The 15,771-nt window shown below is 42.3% G+C and overlaps 1 protein-coding gene across 1 annotated transcript in view; it reads left to right on the forward strand.

Moving 5' to 3' along the window:
- Positions 1–1,256: 1,256 nt before the first annotated feature.
- trpc4a (transient receptor potential cation channel, subfamily C, member 4a) overlaps positions 1,257–15,771 on the forward strand; it is a 35,956-nt gene continuing 21,441 nt past the window's right edge. Inside the window, exons 1-6 of the mRNA XM_030438929.1 lie at positions 1,257–1,879; positions 6,401–6,630; positions 7,927–8,145; positions 12,217–12,357; positions 13,128–13,304; positions 13,897–14,097. Coding sequence (XP_030294789.1) covers positions 6,472–6,630; positions 7,927–8,145; positions 12,217–12,357; positions 13,128–13,304; positions 13,897–14,097 — 897 coding nt within the window. The 5' untranslated portion in view covers positions 1,257–1,879; positions 6,401–6,471. The remainder of the gene's footprint in view (positions 1,880–6,400; positions 6,631–7,926; positions 8,146–12,216; positions 12,358–13,127; positions 13,305–13,896; positions 14,098–15,771) is intronic.

A 15,771-nucleotide genomic window follows, 5' to 3' on the forward strand; every position in this document is an offset into this window, starting at 1 on the left:
TTGGCAGCCTTTTTATCACCTGCCTTTTTGTTACCTGCATTTTGTTTGCCTCTGTATCCTCTATTTGGGCCCTCTTTAGCAGTGGTCTTTGGCTTGCCCAGCTTTGATGTCACCATCACCTGCTTCACCTCTCAAAATGAATGCCAGCTGATATAAGCAATGTGAATGTGAATGTGACACGCATTGATGCATATAAAATGTACAAACTTCAAATTATCCGTGGTTTGCAGAAATGTAAAAAAAAGAAAAAAAGAAAAAAAAAAAAGGCAACATTTCATTCTGGATTTTTTTTTTGCATGCAAGACTTCTGGAATGTATCACAATGTGAAGTCAGTACATTCAAATCAACACCCAGTACCAGGAGTAGGAGTCCTATCAAACCGTACAGAGAACGTGCAGTGTCACATTTATAGTTTATACGATGAAGGGAGACATATCAGCACTCTTAGTGCCAAGTTGTCTCAGACGATCTACATCTCCTAACGTGACTGCAGGATCCCCATGCGGCCTCTTCAGGGGTATTTTTTTGCCATCAAAGCGATATTGTTCCACACAGAGACTTGGCGATATCAGACTAATGGATCTCAAATGAGGTGTGAAAAGCGGCGATCAAAAGGAGCTCTCCAGTGAGAAAAGTTCTAAAATGGAGGAAATATTTTCTTCTCCTGGCGATTATTCGAAGTTCTTACAGGGCATCGAAATGCACTGATGCTTCAAGTTTCACATGTAAGAAAAAAAAAAAACGTTGCTTGGAAACAGCCGACAGTTACATGTTGTTCCTTTAATGGCAGTTCTGCCTGAAAAAGTTTGTGATTAAATCATCTTTATTCACGTGACGCAAACTTCTTAGGCTCGTCACACTGAAGGCTACATGTTGACAACCTCATGATGAGTAATTCAACCACTCCCAATGTCACAGAACCTACACTTTATGTCTGTGGATGTTACATGGAGATCACACGCCATCAAATAAACAGAATACGATGCATGTATTTATCCTATGTGTCATATTATGTCGTATGTATGTGGCCCATAATGCTTTTACATATGGATAATTTTGAAGATAATGTCTCTGGCTTTCAGTGCAAATCAATAAATCCAAGATGCTCTCAGAATAGTCTGCACTGTGTCTTATGTCATTTTGTTGAGTGTGATCCTTCCTTGTTTTAACAGAGGCTGACTGTCTGGCTGAGTTGCTTGTTTGTAGGTTTTTGTTCTCCCCCCCCCCCCCCCACACTCATGCAGTGCCACTAGTGCTCAATGCGTCTCCAAGTGCGCACGATCAGTCTTGCAGCAGCGCCCTGCAGACCGCCTGCCAGGCATCTGGCCGATCCACGTTTATTTCTGGAGGCGCTGCTTTGTGCCCAGTCCAATCCCTTACCAACAGGTGGAGAAGTCGAGTGGAGGGGGCACATCGGTGAAAAAACACACTCTGGAGGGGGAAACTGGACGGCGTCGGAAACTTCGCTTTTTCTCTTGTTTTCGTCTTCCAGGATTTGTTGCGCGGTGAGCTGAATGCGGTGTGCGCCACTCTGCGTTTTTTTCTTCTTTTTTCCCCCCCCCTTTCTCCACTATAATAAGACTGGAATGGAAGTCGTGATCAAGAGCGGAGCGAGTCTGGATGTACAGTGGGAGTACTACTAAGTCTCCAAACATGAGAGGGGAGAATGCAGACTAGAGTAAAAATAAAAGGAGAAAGAGAGAAAGACGGACCCGTTGGCACAAGGCAACCACGCAGATCCACGCTGCAGTGTTTCCACGTTTGAGGGATGCCGAATTCGAGAAGTTGATTTTAAAGCTTTTTTTTTTCGCGTGTTTTCAGAATGTTCCCAAAGGAGGAATATTGATCTTCTAGGTTCCAATGCCCAACATCCCACAGGTGAGTAATCTTGCGCCATAAAACGCACATTCTGCCTCTTTCAGATTAAAAGATGTGACTGGGCGCCTTCAGGGTCCCTCAGCTTGTTACTGATGACGGACCCCGGCAGCCACAGGGAAGAGTCCTCTCTTATATTTCTTTTTCTACCCGCTATCTTTCCTGGTATCCCTGGAGGCTTTCTCTGGCACACACACAGAAATGAAAATGTCCACATGTCACCTGTGAGTGTTTGCAGGGCGCCGCTCGGCCACATGCGGCGTGCCAATCCACGCAGACCTGTTGCGGGTTAATCAGTGTAACACATGACAAGTCTTTTTATCTACATGGGGCTTCATGATCTGGGCTGTCTGATCAATGCAACTTTTCAGTTTCAGAAATTCTTCTAAGCACACATATTCCTGCAACCGCGCTTGATGGTGCTGCACCACAGCGGCTCCTCTTTCTTTTTTTTTTTTTTTTCTAAATATTGATTCCAGGAAACTGTGATTACTAGAAAGAAATAGCCCTCTGCACGGGAGGCTGAGTGTGTGTGTGTATGTGTGTGTGTGTGTGTGTGTGACAATAATAGCACACACAGATATCAGCAGGCCACCCAGACACTCTACTGTGCTGGTGTTTTTCTGCCCGTAGCCTTATTTCATACATGCTGTATGTTGTGCGCAATCAACAGTAATTGAACCATCAGCAGTTGGCGCACGAGCAGAGTGGAGGAAAAAATATGTACCTGGCTGAAGCGACAACGTCCATGTCACCTGATATGAGACATGTATACTTCACATGACATTGAAAAAGAGAATCCAGAGCACAACTATTTGCAATGAACATACAAATGTGTTGTTTTCTGTTCGGCTGAAGTTTATATACAAATATTTTCAAGTCATGATTTTGTTAATTTGAGGCTTTTAATTTGAAATCTGGTGCTGAGAAGTGGGATGATGTTGTTTTAAAGGAGCACTGTGTAGTTTTAGAGAAAGATATTCCTTGGCTGATTTTTATTATTCCTTTTTTATGCCCAAACATATAAATACTATGACTGAATAAATAAACTTTCATTTTCATACTGTTCACATGTATAAATAAATAAATAAATAAACTTTCATTTTCATACTGTTCACATGTGGCGGGCCCTGCCACCCTTCTTCCATCAAACAGTATTCTGGGGATCTTATTTTTCACCGAGTACAACCTGTTTATTCTGTTATGGAAAAAAAAACAATGATCTGAGTTTGATTCTCCTCCAAAACTACATGGTGCTCCTTTAAGATACGCCAATCCTCTAAAAAACAATGTGTAATTGTTATATCGGTTGAAAAATCATCTCCAAATAGGCACCAATATCTATCTTTTACTACTAGTCTTCAGTGCAATGCCCTCTCCCTGCACAGCGCATGATTTTCACTCTACCGTCTCAAGATTGGAGTGATTCAGCGATGGCTGGCGACTGCAGGGTCCCTGTGTGGCCGCTTCAGAGGCTATATTTGCCTTTCTTTAAAAAAAAAAAAAACGAAATTGTTCCACACAGAGCCACAGCAATATCAAACTAACGCCCAGGATCTCAAATGAGGTGTGAAGAGCGGCGAGCGAAAGAGCTCCCCGGTTAACGTCCTAAATGGAGCATGTCTTTTTTTTCTTTTCAAGATGATTATTTGAAGTTCTTTTCTCTCATGGAGGGGAGTTAGAGGGCACAGAGAGCATTTCTGGCACCTGTGAAGAGAAGATGACAGGTGATATAATGTGGAAAAAATGCTGCTTAGAAACACCAGCCGACAGTGAGTTACATGTCGTTTATTTGTTTCAATTTTTTTAATATACTACACCTTGGTGTTCTAAACTTCTATTTCAGTCTGCTTATTTCTGTGGGGAGACTTCATGGTTGCTGGTTCAAAACCACATGATTGGATCGCTTTTCCAGCTGCTTCTGAGAAAAAAAGCTGCTCGGACTACAAGGTGAAACAGCGTCAACTTGAAATGTATTAACGCACAGGATAGGCAAAAATAAGCCTTGGCTTCAGCCTATTCCTTTTTCGGTTACAGAGTTTGTTTAAAAAAATGTTTTGTGAGAAAATGTTGAGTGGAAGACTGTATGATAATATTTGCCAGTTGATTGCACATAATTTAATTATTTAAATTGTAACCGAAATAAAACTATTCATTCATTCATTCATTCATTCAATTAAAGGAACAGTTGGCCTTTTTTTTTTTTTTTTTTTTACTTTTTTTTCAAAACTTTTTTTACTTTCATGCATAGAGGTAGGGAAGACAATTGAGTGATACATCTCATATCATTGCACCAAAGACGAAGGTACCGTCAGCAGCTGGTAGCTTAGCTTGTTATACTCTGTTTGTGTACAAATGGCATTAAAAACAGCATGTTATAGTTTTCAGTGTGGTTATGTTTCGGACTGATTCTTGTTTTGGAGCAACTCCCTGAAGTCATGCCATCACCACGAGGTTGCCAGGCTACCGACGGAGACTCCAGGAAGTTATCACGCCTGCCAAAATATTTGTGAACGTGTCGTGTTTACACTTCAGTTTTTGGACAAATTTAACAGACAAAATATGGCGTGTTAATTGGTGAGCAGTGGAGTTGCTGGCAGGGAGATTGTTTTCTCACCTGTGGACAGAGCCGGTAAATAACCCCTGCCGCCTCTGGCTTCATATAGCTGTGACGATCGTCGCATCTGACTAAGCAGGAGAGCAAATGCAGGAGACAAAAAAATGTTGAACTGTTCCTTTACATATGCTATTTTGGTACACAGAGCACAGCGACAGCGGTTTTACACATATTCATAAAAGAGATGTGTTTTGCCTCTTGTTCTTATGAACTAATTGCACTGCTGCGAGTCTGTTAATCCACTCATTATTCATTTAATACAGTCACGTAGAGAGAGTAATGAGTTTCCTGAAGGAGGGGGCAGCCGACTGAACTCCTGCTGCTCCTACATAACATGTAACCTTTTCCACTTCGTCTCAGGCTTTTATTTATCCGTGACCCCCTGTTTTTCGTGTTGCCCTTGTGTTTATGTTGACTTTTTGAACAGCTGTTCAGTGGCTGTAGTCAACTCATCGTTAAAGGTTATCTCCGCCAATTTTACACATAAAAGTGTAAAAGTTTAGACATAAAAGGTCTTGGTGAATACCACTGTGCATGTGAAAAAAACTAGTAGGAATGCTTGTGTGGCTCCAGAGGGAAGCTGCATGTAATTGGATAAATTGCCTCCAGTGATGAAACTCAATGGGTAGTTGCATTGTGGGTAATGCAGGCGCTAGGTTTTGAAAAGCAGGCTGCTGGAATAGCATTTCACACCTATAACACTGTTGGACTTATTATGGACAGTTGTGAGTTAAGGGCAGTTACTGCATTTTTTTTTTTTTATTACACACATGCTTCTTCCTTTTCAGAAGCAGCTGCCAACATTACCCACAATGCAACTTAGCCAATGAGTGACGTCACTGGTGGCAATTTATCAGAATACACGCCGCTTCCTCTGCATACTACCTTTTTTCACATATGCAGTAGTACTCCACAAGACCTGTTAACAGACTATATGTGAAAAATTGGTGGAGTTACCCTTTAACACAACTACTGATATTGATAATAGATGCTTGATTTAACAGATTGTTCAAACGAAAGACGGTCGTAGAATGAGTTCATAATAACTCCAGATAAAGGATTATCTTATTTTTATGATGAAACTGTCACAGAAACATGTTCAGTGTTTATCATTATGCCACCGCCAGATTCCAGAGAACCAGAGATCTTGACTGTTGCCATGTCTGGGGGCGATCACTGTTCAGTGTCACTGTGTCACCGCGGCGACTTCTTTCCGTGAAGCCGCACAGATAAAATAGCTGGAGGCGTCATTTTCCTGTCACCAGGCAACCGCTAATCAGCTGCTCTTGATCAATTAGCAACCACCGCTAATGACACTGACTAAAACTATTAGTAAATCACTTCCGCCATCTCAGGTGTGACACTTTAAGCCCGGTGCTCTATATCAGGGATGTCTCCTGGTGAGACAGGTTGGGCGAAACCAACCTGCCGATTCCTCTTGTAGGTTTTCTGTTGAGTTTAGATTTAACTAACAGCACAGCAGAGATCACAAGGCAGCGACATGAGAAATGTCTCCACTCAGATTTGGTTATCTTTCGGTATTTATGCGATTCTGCCAAGCGCCTGGAGATCAAAAACATAAATCCTCCATTTTCACACCAAAAAAATGCAGCTTGAGTGACATTAATGTCGTGTCAGTTACAACTCGAGGCAGTAAACAAGTTTCGGCAGGCTTAAATTCAATTCATAACGTGTGAAAAGCCTCTCACTGAACTTGCGGGCGAGCTTTGAGAGCTTATCTTTGGGTGATAAATGGATAACTACCTGCTTCGCATCTCTCTGCCTGGGTATTTCCTCTCACTACTGCCCCTGTCCTCTCTTTGTCACCTTTTCTCGCTCGGGAAAGTGGAAACCGACAACAGCGGGTGTCTCTTCCCTGTAACACCTTTGCTCCCTGTCCCTTCTAGTGTGAACTCCCCGAGCCTGGCAGCAGCTGTAGCAGACTGAGCAGGGTGCTGGTAAGCTGAAGCCCGGGGAGATGTCACAACTATACTACCGACGGACTGACAGCTCCTCATACCGGGACCGCATCCCGCTGAGAATAGTGCGGGCCGAGTCGGAGCTGTCGCCTTTGGAGAAGGCCTACCTCGGAGCTGTGGAGAAGGGGGACTACGCCAGCGTCAAACAGGCTCTGGAGGTGTGTGTGTGTGTGTGTGTGTGTGTGTGCGTGTACGTGTGTGTTTGAATAAGTGCATGGATGAACGGATGATTCGATTAGCAAATGGATGAGCGCATACAGTCAATGAAACTCTAAATTATGGACAGATGAATGGATGGAAATTGAAGCCTTAATCTAATTGGAGTGATTGAGAACTGGTTGGGAGATTTATGGGTAACGTGCGGCTATAATTATCCTCCGCTCATTTCCATACACATCTGGGGCCTTCATTTACCTTTGACAAGTGTCAGATCTTTAGCGGACCCTTACTATTGGTAAAGGGCCAGCTGTTTGGCATCTCACAGTACCTGGGAATGCCCTAAATTATGCCAAAAACAGAGGAAATTTCACATAGCAATGCGACCGAGTGCAATAAAGTAAACCAGTAACGCAACAAAAACTGGTTTTCTTGAGATAAAGTCTTGTTGTAAGAGCCCCCGTTAGCCTATGGTACTGAAAATTCCATGCTGCCATTTCAGGCCCTTTAGTCTCCTAGCCTAGCCTAGCCTCATCGATGTAGCATTGTTGTGTGTAGCTACTAGCACATTGTGTTGTGCTAGTAGCTGCTAGACTAGCAACGCCACCCTTTATGTGATGTAACTCTTTTTTATTTTGTATTTTTTAAAACTTGCAGTCCTCCCTAACAGTAATCCATTACATTAAACAGTTACAAAGTACAAAGTAATACAACCCATTTCTAGGGATGTCTTTATTATGTTCTTACTATATCAGGTGCCACGTTATCACCCCGACCTGTGTTAACTGGCACGCTGAAGGCGGTCTGGATGACGCACACTTAATTTAACTCACAATATCTGCCAAGTGACACTGAATCATCGCCCACTCGAGGTCGAATCCAGTCCCCTTTTTCTCCCAGTCTTTGTTATATTTCTTCCCACATTTCGCCCACGTTGTCTGTGGCATTGTCAGCCAAGAAGCTAATGAAAACACCACAAATAGCGCTCAATTTGATTCGAAATGTCATCCATATTTATTGTGTATGGGGGAAATGGGACGGGGCGGGAGGGTACAGGGGGTGTAGACGGAAAATGTCGCTTTGTTTTAGAAAGGAGAGACAGGAGACATGGGAGCGAGCCCAAAGAAGCAACTTAAAAAAAACACACAAAAAAAACAAACACAGGCATTTCCCTTAAAAATCAATATGTTTTCACTGAGTACTTCCCCTCTAATCAATGACTTTCTTGTAAAACCAAGTACCAAAGTAGCTGCTGAAACAAACCCCTGACCCCGATGACAACTTTACTCATTCGACAGGAGGCGGAGATCTACTTCAAGATCAACATCAACTGCATCGACCCCCTCGGTCGCACGGCCCTGCTGATTGCCATCGAGAACGAGAACCTGGAGATCATCGAGCTGCTGCTCAGCTTCAACGTCTACGTCGGCGATGCCCTGCTGCACGCAATCCGCAAGGAGGTGGTGGGTGCCGTGGAGCTGCTGCTGAATCACAAGAAGCCCAGTGGCGGCATGCAGGTGAGCGGGGCCGGGACTAATGCGAGTGGAGCGAGTTTTCAAATTAGAACGTCACTGGCGGTGAGCTGCTGACTAGGCTGAGGAGGGGTGTGCTTGGAGAGAAACTTGGTGGTATTTACCTTCTCTCCAAAAGACATGCCCCCCGATTAATATGCAACCAAATTGCATCATCGTGTTGGTATTTTCCGCATCAATATATTTCTATTTTTGGAGTATATAGAAGATGCTAATGCTATTTCTCTTCCAAAAGGAGGTGTAACTACTCAACAGGATATGACATTGCACTAATTTCCATATCCGCAACTCACACTCACCAAAAAAGGCTCACAGCGGAGATTTGTTTCAAACCCCCTGAGAGCTGATCAATAAGGCCAATGGCACGGCGGCCCTCGTGTCCAATCACTGGAGGAACTCTGGGATCTTTAATGAATGGCTAAGTGCGGCTTCGGCCACTAAAATACTGGTGCTCATAGTGTGGTTTATAAGCTGCGTGCTGCTGTCCGGAGCTTTTTTTCACACATCCAAAATAATTGACCCAGCATTGTTGGCAACAACAAAAGCCGACACTTCAAAAAAGCTGACTTCACAAGCTTTTTTTCTTCTTTTCTGTCGTCAGGAAAAAAAGGAGCAGGTTTTTTAACAGAACGAGATTTAACGAGCATGTTTGGAAAAAGCCAGCCGTGAGAAAATATGACGTACAATGAGTGTTTTTTTTTTTTTATAATCTTAGGATTTAGATTAGTTCACTATTGTAAAACACTGCTGCTCATAAATAAACCTCTTCCTCTAGTCGATAAGAACTGCCTCTGAAGCGATTTAATTACTGTAATCGAAAAGGAACGCTAGTCAAATTAATTTCAAATTGATGCCCCTTCGCGACTGATTGCGCTCCGCTTGAGGAGAGTTTTGTTCTTGCTTGTTCCCACCAAACGTGTGTGGCACACACACACACACGCTTGTCTTCTTCCCCCTCTTCCTATCAGCGGTAATGCGCCAAACCACAACAGAGCAGATGTTTTCGGCTTCATCCATCACCTGAAGGGGAGATGCCGGTGCCCTGTTGTGCCCTGCTCTTTTTGGCTTCGATGAAATAAAGTGAAATGAAAATTAAGCGAGGAAGCGAAACAAAAGCTCAGGCCCGTCTTTTAAATGGATGCGGAAGGGAGTGGGATACTAGAGGCCGGCAATTTCAGTCCGAACCCCTCAGCTGTGACATCCATCAGCTCCCACATTTCCTCTTCACCTTCGTGCCCTCATAAGATTGTGCCTCTTCCCCATCGCATGACTGGGTTGTGGAAAATAAAGCACTGTAGCGCTACCAAATTGACCCAGGAGATGATCATTGATTACATTAAAATCCTGTCTGGGAAAAGTGCATCTTATCTGTCGCTGAGGTTTGATTAATGACAAGATTAATTTCATGCTTTGCTGGAATTGTTTGTATTTGTCGGTCTATTTTGCCGGCTGTCTGAGCGATTTGTTTGCAATCGTCTCGCAAGTGCTTGCGCCTCATTTGTTTTTCTTGCTGAGGAGCCCATCGGATGTTGGCTTTTCAAACAGATTTTAATGCATTTTCCTACAGATACGCATCTGTTGGAGGCACAGACACCAGAACTCACAGCATTTCTCAATTAAAAGGGCCTTCGGGCGCCTCTCTCTGCTTTGCTGTTTGTTCTTTTTCCGTCAGTTTTTTTTTCCGTCCTCGATGTTTCTTCTTTGCGGTCTGTGCAACCTGCTTCACTCGTACATAAAGATAGTTACATAAAGGGATCCCTCCTCTGCCTACATATGACACAAAGCACTATGTGAAGTAAAGCGCGATCGTGCTTGAATCCACAAAGACTCAAGCTTGTTTTTCTGCAGCATCATTCAAAAACAAAGACAGCTCGGCGTCCCGTTTTAATACCGGCTTTAATCCGACAACAGCATATGTGAAGTTGTGGGATGACAGGTGAGAAGCCAGCGGGGCGCGCGGTGAAAGCAGAACCACAAGGATGCTAATGTTGCGTTTCTCATCAATATGCTGATGGCGAACGCTTCATTCTAATATGAGTAACACATATGCATTACGCGGACAAGTGGGCTGTAATTTCTCGCTCCCATTCTCGGCTATTATCATAACTGCACATCTAGCACCCTGCACTCCCCCTGCTCCGTGCTTGGGCCCGGGCCAGGGCTGTTTGATGTCGATTATTTGATGTCCCTCCTCCTCCCACATGGAGAGCGGAGTATGTAGCTTATTAGATCACCCTCCTCTGCGAAATATGACAACTCTCAGACATGGCTCCGCGCCACAGTTTGGCGTTGCCGCTGCATTGTGACTGCTGAGAGGGTAAACTGCAACGAGTAACTGACGTCCACATGATGAAAACATGGTAAAGTGGGAGGATGAAGCATTCCCAGGAATACGAACTAATACCACGAGTAACGATTCTTCGTGCGTATGTTGTTCCTCGGAGAGAAGCGTCGACACAGAGTTTTCGAAGAAGCTATTTCTGTTTCTGCTCATAATAGACAGAACTTTGAAGTGGAACGTTTCTAACACAACCCCCCATAGGACAGTAAATGTCTCATCTTTTCTTTAATGTGCATTCACATCTATCGTGTGTGACATCTTTGTAATTCATGAACATATCAGCAAACCAGCAAAAAGTGCCTTCCTACCTCTGTGGATGGAGATGTCAGTCCATCTGATGGTTGGTCAGTCAATCATTGATGGTGTGGAGAGGATGAATCTTAATGACTTCTGTGATACCCTGACATTCCCTTTAGCAACCCCATTTGATCGTCATTTTGGGTTTCAAGAGATAATATATAATAACTCTGTGTTAAAATGTATAAGATATGTAGTTTTTTCCCAACAGTGTTCAAACCCAGATAAATCCATAAGTTTATTCAAGCCAAAGGGGCATTTCACTTGCTCGCCTGTTGCTATAACTTCAATTTTACTAAATTGACATATTTTACAAAATGTGAAACCTTTGAAAACACAACCATCGAAACGCGCAGGATCTAAAACAGAGGTTAAAAAGCAAACAGCAGTGATTTGAGACAGCCAAAGCTAACTGACCACCCTTTTCCTACTTACCAGTTTCCATTGTTTGACAAAGATGCTCCAACATCTTGGTCAATCGATAAACCGCAGGAATAGTGCCTCAATCTAACAATGGAGGGGGAAAAAAATCGAAATAGCCTAGCAGTGCAGCAAACGTCCATGAAGCTATGATTCCGATTCATGATTTGGCATTCTTGAATCCCATATTTAAATCTGTTTGCTTGTATAAATGGACAGGGTGACTGAAAAAGCACATTTCCTGCATCTGTTATTAGCCTTCAAACTTCAAATGACCTTAACATTCATCTTTGTGAGTCTCCCTCATTCTTATTCCCATACATCTTCTGTTTGCACCCAACTATCGCAGGTTTATCCTCCAGCCATCCCCCGACTATCTCTTCTCTCACTCTCTCTCCGTTCCCTTTCTCCCTTGACACAGAAATCAGATAATAAGCCTTCATTTAAAAGAGGCGAAGAGGGCCAGCTTTCGGCTACTGCTCTGCAGCCACGCATTCGCACTGAGTGACATGGGAATAGTGCAAGGGCTTAGCTGGAGTGGGTGATAAGAGGGATAGGTGGAATGAGTTTCTTTCTGAGCATAATGATTCCCTGCTGAAATGTGTGAAAGACTGATGCTTTTCACTACACTGTGGTCTATACTCTTGCTATGGATGGAATCTGCGACTTTGACCAAGGGCATAAATTCTTGATGGTATTTTATCTTCTTTTTTTTTCAAACTGCATCTGCCAAAAGCTCCGACGGCTGTTTTTTGATCCTGCTTATTTAATTTAACTTCACTGCGAAGACCTTGGAACTGCACACTGAGGTGAGCAGAGGGTCTTTCAGAGGCTCTGTGTTTAACCAAACCAATTACTTCCAAAGTGAACTGAGGATGTCAGATGAAACTGACAGAAAGGAAAAAAAAGACCCTGAGGTCTAAATAGATCAGTCGGTGGGCTTTGTGAGCTCCATTCCATGTCATTAAAGCTTTTATTCTCTCTTCTTCCCCTGAAAGGTTCCTCCTATCTTATTGGACAAGCAGTTCTCTGACTTCACCCCTGACATCACTCCCATCATCCTCGCTGCACACACCAACAACTATGAAATTATCAAGCTTCTGGTGCAGAAAGGCGTGTCCATGCCACAGCCACATGAGGTGGGTGAACTCAACGTGTTTGCGGTATTAATTGCATTTGTGTTTTGCAGTTATTATCAGTGTGAAACCCCATTTCTACAGAGTGAAATTAGTCTTGATTAAAGTTGTGTGTTGTATCAGCAACGTCAATGGAATCAATGTAGATGATACCAAGCTACACAATGTCAAATATATAGTAGCTGACATTGGATACAAATAATAGACACCAACTTATATTAAATTATTAAAGGTGCAATATGTAAACAATCATATTCCAAAGAGATAGGGGCAGCATATCACCAGAGTTACAGCTAGCTGTTGCTAACTGTAGCTGCTGCTAGCGAGTAAGTCATATTAGCAATTATTATTAATAATTATCATTATCAGCACCACAAGACAAATACAAAATTGATTTAATGCAAGATATTATTTCTTCACATTTTGTTGATTAATTTAGTTCATTTTTGCACGTTGTAAACTAAAAGTCTGACTTATATCACGTTTAACTTTTTCTGATGCTGGAAAATGTTTGTTTACTTGATTCATTTTTGTGAACAAGTGTGCTTTTTTTTATTATGAGCTTATTAACTGTAAGTGAAAAGCTTCAATACAATGCACATTTTACAAGGTGTGAAATTCAACTGATTTGGCCATTAACGTGTAAAAACACCATACCCAAGCATGACAGTCCTGACGGTGCTTGCGTTGCTACAGCAGATGGGAAAGTGACCCCTTACAAGGTGTCGGGGAAGCCTCATTAAAACGCGCCCATGCTCTGTTTGATGTTGCAGGTGCGCTGCAACTGTGTTGAGTGTGTGTCCAGTTCAGATGTGGACAGCCTGCGGCACTCGCGCTCGCGCCTCAACATCTACAAAGCGCTGTCAAGTCCCTCTCTAATTGCGCTCTCCAGCGAGGACCCCTTCCTCACTGCGTTCAGGCTCAGCTGGGAGCTGCAGGAGCTCAGCAAGGTGAGGACAAGAGAGCCAGCTAATGAAACGTGGGAAATGAGTTTAAAGCGCTGAAATATTACTTGGATGTCGCTTAGATGAACATCTATGTGCCCTTTCATGATACCATTGTGTGACATTCAGTGGTCTGTCTATTGATTACCTATGTGGTAATATAAATTGGTCTGGGTAAATGTCATTTGATGAAAAAGGGTGTAAAATTCAAAAGGGTCAGCTATAAAAATTCAGAAAAAAACAGGAACCGTGCACATTATAATTCAATAAATTTATAGTAATAGTAAATAAAATAAGAGATTTTAGATTCTTTCATTGAGTTGAAATTTAATCATGCTGCACAAATCTCTACTTTTATTGTTTTGTAGGACTAAATAAATGCAGCTTACATATTGTATATTTTACACATATTTTAACATGTTGCATTCATTACATTTCTGTTACAGCTTCTTAACACAAAATGCCCAGAAGGCAAACACCACTTTCTAGACCTCTCTTTTAGTATTTTTCCCTGATATACTGACTTACATGTCTGCTGCCGGGTTCTGGCACAACTCACTATGTTGATCTGGATTCTTGCGTGCGCTCATTTTTAAAGGTGGAGAATGAATTCAAATCGGAGTACGAGGAGCTTTCCCAGCAGTGTAAGCAGTTTGCCAAGGACCTCCTGGACCAGACGAGAAGCTCCAGAGAGTTGGAGATGATCCTCAACTACAGGGATGACATCAACCTACTGGACGAGGAGGGGAACAGCGACCTGGCACGACTCAAACTAGCTATCAAGTACCACCAAAAAGAGGTGAGCGCGAGACGTAGTCATCATTTATCAGCCTCACGTTCACTTTTACCTATTCAGCTCATGACTTTGGTCTGTTCTAAGTTCTTTTGAGTGGATCAGGTGGAAAAAGCAGTGAGAGGAGAAGGCAGCGTGAGCTCTGTATCTTGCAGTTATTTCGATGTTCACTCTACCATTTTAAACAGAAGAATAAAGTAGTCTTTGAAGTAGTGTTGTCATGATACCAAAAATATGACTTCGGTACGATACCTGCCTAAAATATCTCGATACCGATACTGAAACGATACCATGGCGGAAAACTAAAACATCATCAAAAGTAATGGAATAAAATATTCGATGACAGAATGTGAAACTTCAAATGACTTATTTCTTTTTATTAAAACACAGTAAAAAAACAACAACTTTTTTTGTAAAAGCTGCTGAGCTTTATAGCTACTTAACCTGTTAGAACAACAATGAAATGATTATGCAGCTGTTTAATTTAGCTGCCAATCTGGTTACAAGCAACTCTGTATCCAGGAAGACAAGTGTCTTCTTGTTTTGTTCATTTGTCTTGTTTGCTCTTAGAGATTATTAAATAACCTGATTTTCCATAGTAAAAATTAACAGCACGTTAAGTACAATTTTATTCAGCATAAAAATAATGAACATAAATGACATTAACTGTAAGTCTGGCAATTCATAAAATAAGATAATACTTTATTCATCCCACAAAGGGGAATTTTGCAATTTGCATTTCATGATGATAAAGTTCAAACCCTGGATTATTAGCCTGCAACTACATTAGTGCACTAAAGTGCAACACAATTGACCCAGACCTGGTGGAGGTCTGTGCTAATCAGACCATATTCTAATAATATAAATTACAATATACATTATAAATTATTGACAAAAATGTACATGCTATGATTATATGATTACCAGTACTGATTGACTTAGTGGTGTTGTTGATCAGCATACTTGAGAACACCAGCACATGTAATGGTAAAGTTGATGTTAACAGTGTGAACGTTGCGTTTGCATACAGAGATGTGAGGAACCACATCGGACTGCTAAACAGTTAGCTTTACCCCTGACTGCCTCGTACAACTCTGATAGTAAAAAAAGTTTGCTTGTCACAAAAGAAAAAACTTGCTTGACTTCCATCCAAGGGATATTAATGCTATCCATCGCTAACCTGCAGCTCTTTGAACTCTTTGAAAAAGTCTGCATGTCTGTCAGCTACATGTTTCACCGAGTTGGACGTGTTGGCTCCTTAGGTCATTACGGATTTAAAGCATTGTTTACAGACGGGCTTTGTGGTGTCCGTGGGCTTGCCCTTACTGTCGGCAACGTGAGCGAAATATTTCCATATTTCTCTCTGTGCGTCTGCTTCTTCAACAAGCCTAGGACGGTCAGAAGGAGCACTCATGCCACTTCCTACGGAAGCCCTAAATGGCCATGCATTCATATATTTTATTTCCTCTGTTTTCCCGTGATAACGAGTTAATTTCCTCCGTTTTCCCGAGATAATGCGATAATTTTCTCGAGATCTCGTGATAACGAAACTTTGTTTTCCAGAGATAACGAGTTAATTTCCTCCGTTTTACCAAGATAACGAGTTAATTTCTTCCGTTTTCCCAAGATAACGGGATAATTTTCTCGAGATCTCGTGATCACGAAACTTTGTTTCCCCGA

The sequence above is a fragment of the Sparus aurata genome, chromosome 13 (genome assembly GCF_900880675.1).
Source record: "Sparus aurata chromosome 13, fSpaAur1.1, whole genome shotgun sequence".
Classification (NCBI taxonomy): Eukaryota; Metazoa; Chordata; class Actinopteri; order Spariformes; family Sparidae; genus Sparus; species Sparus aurata.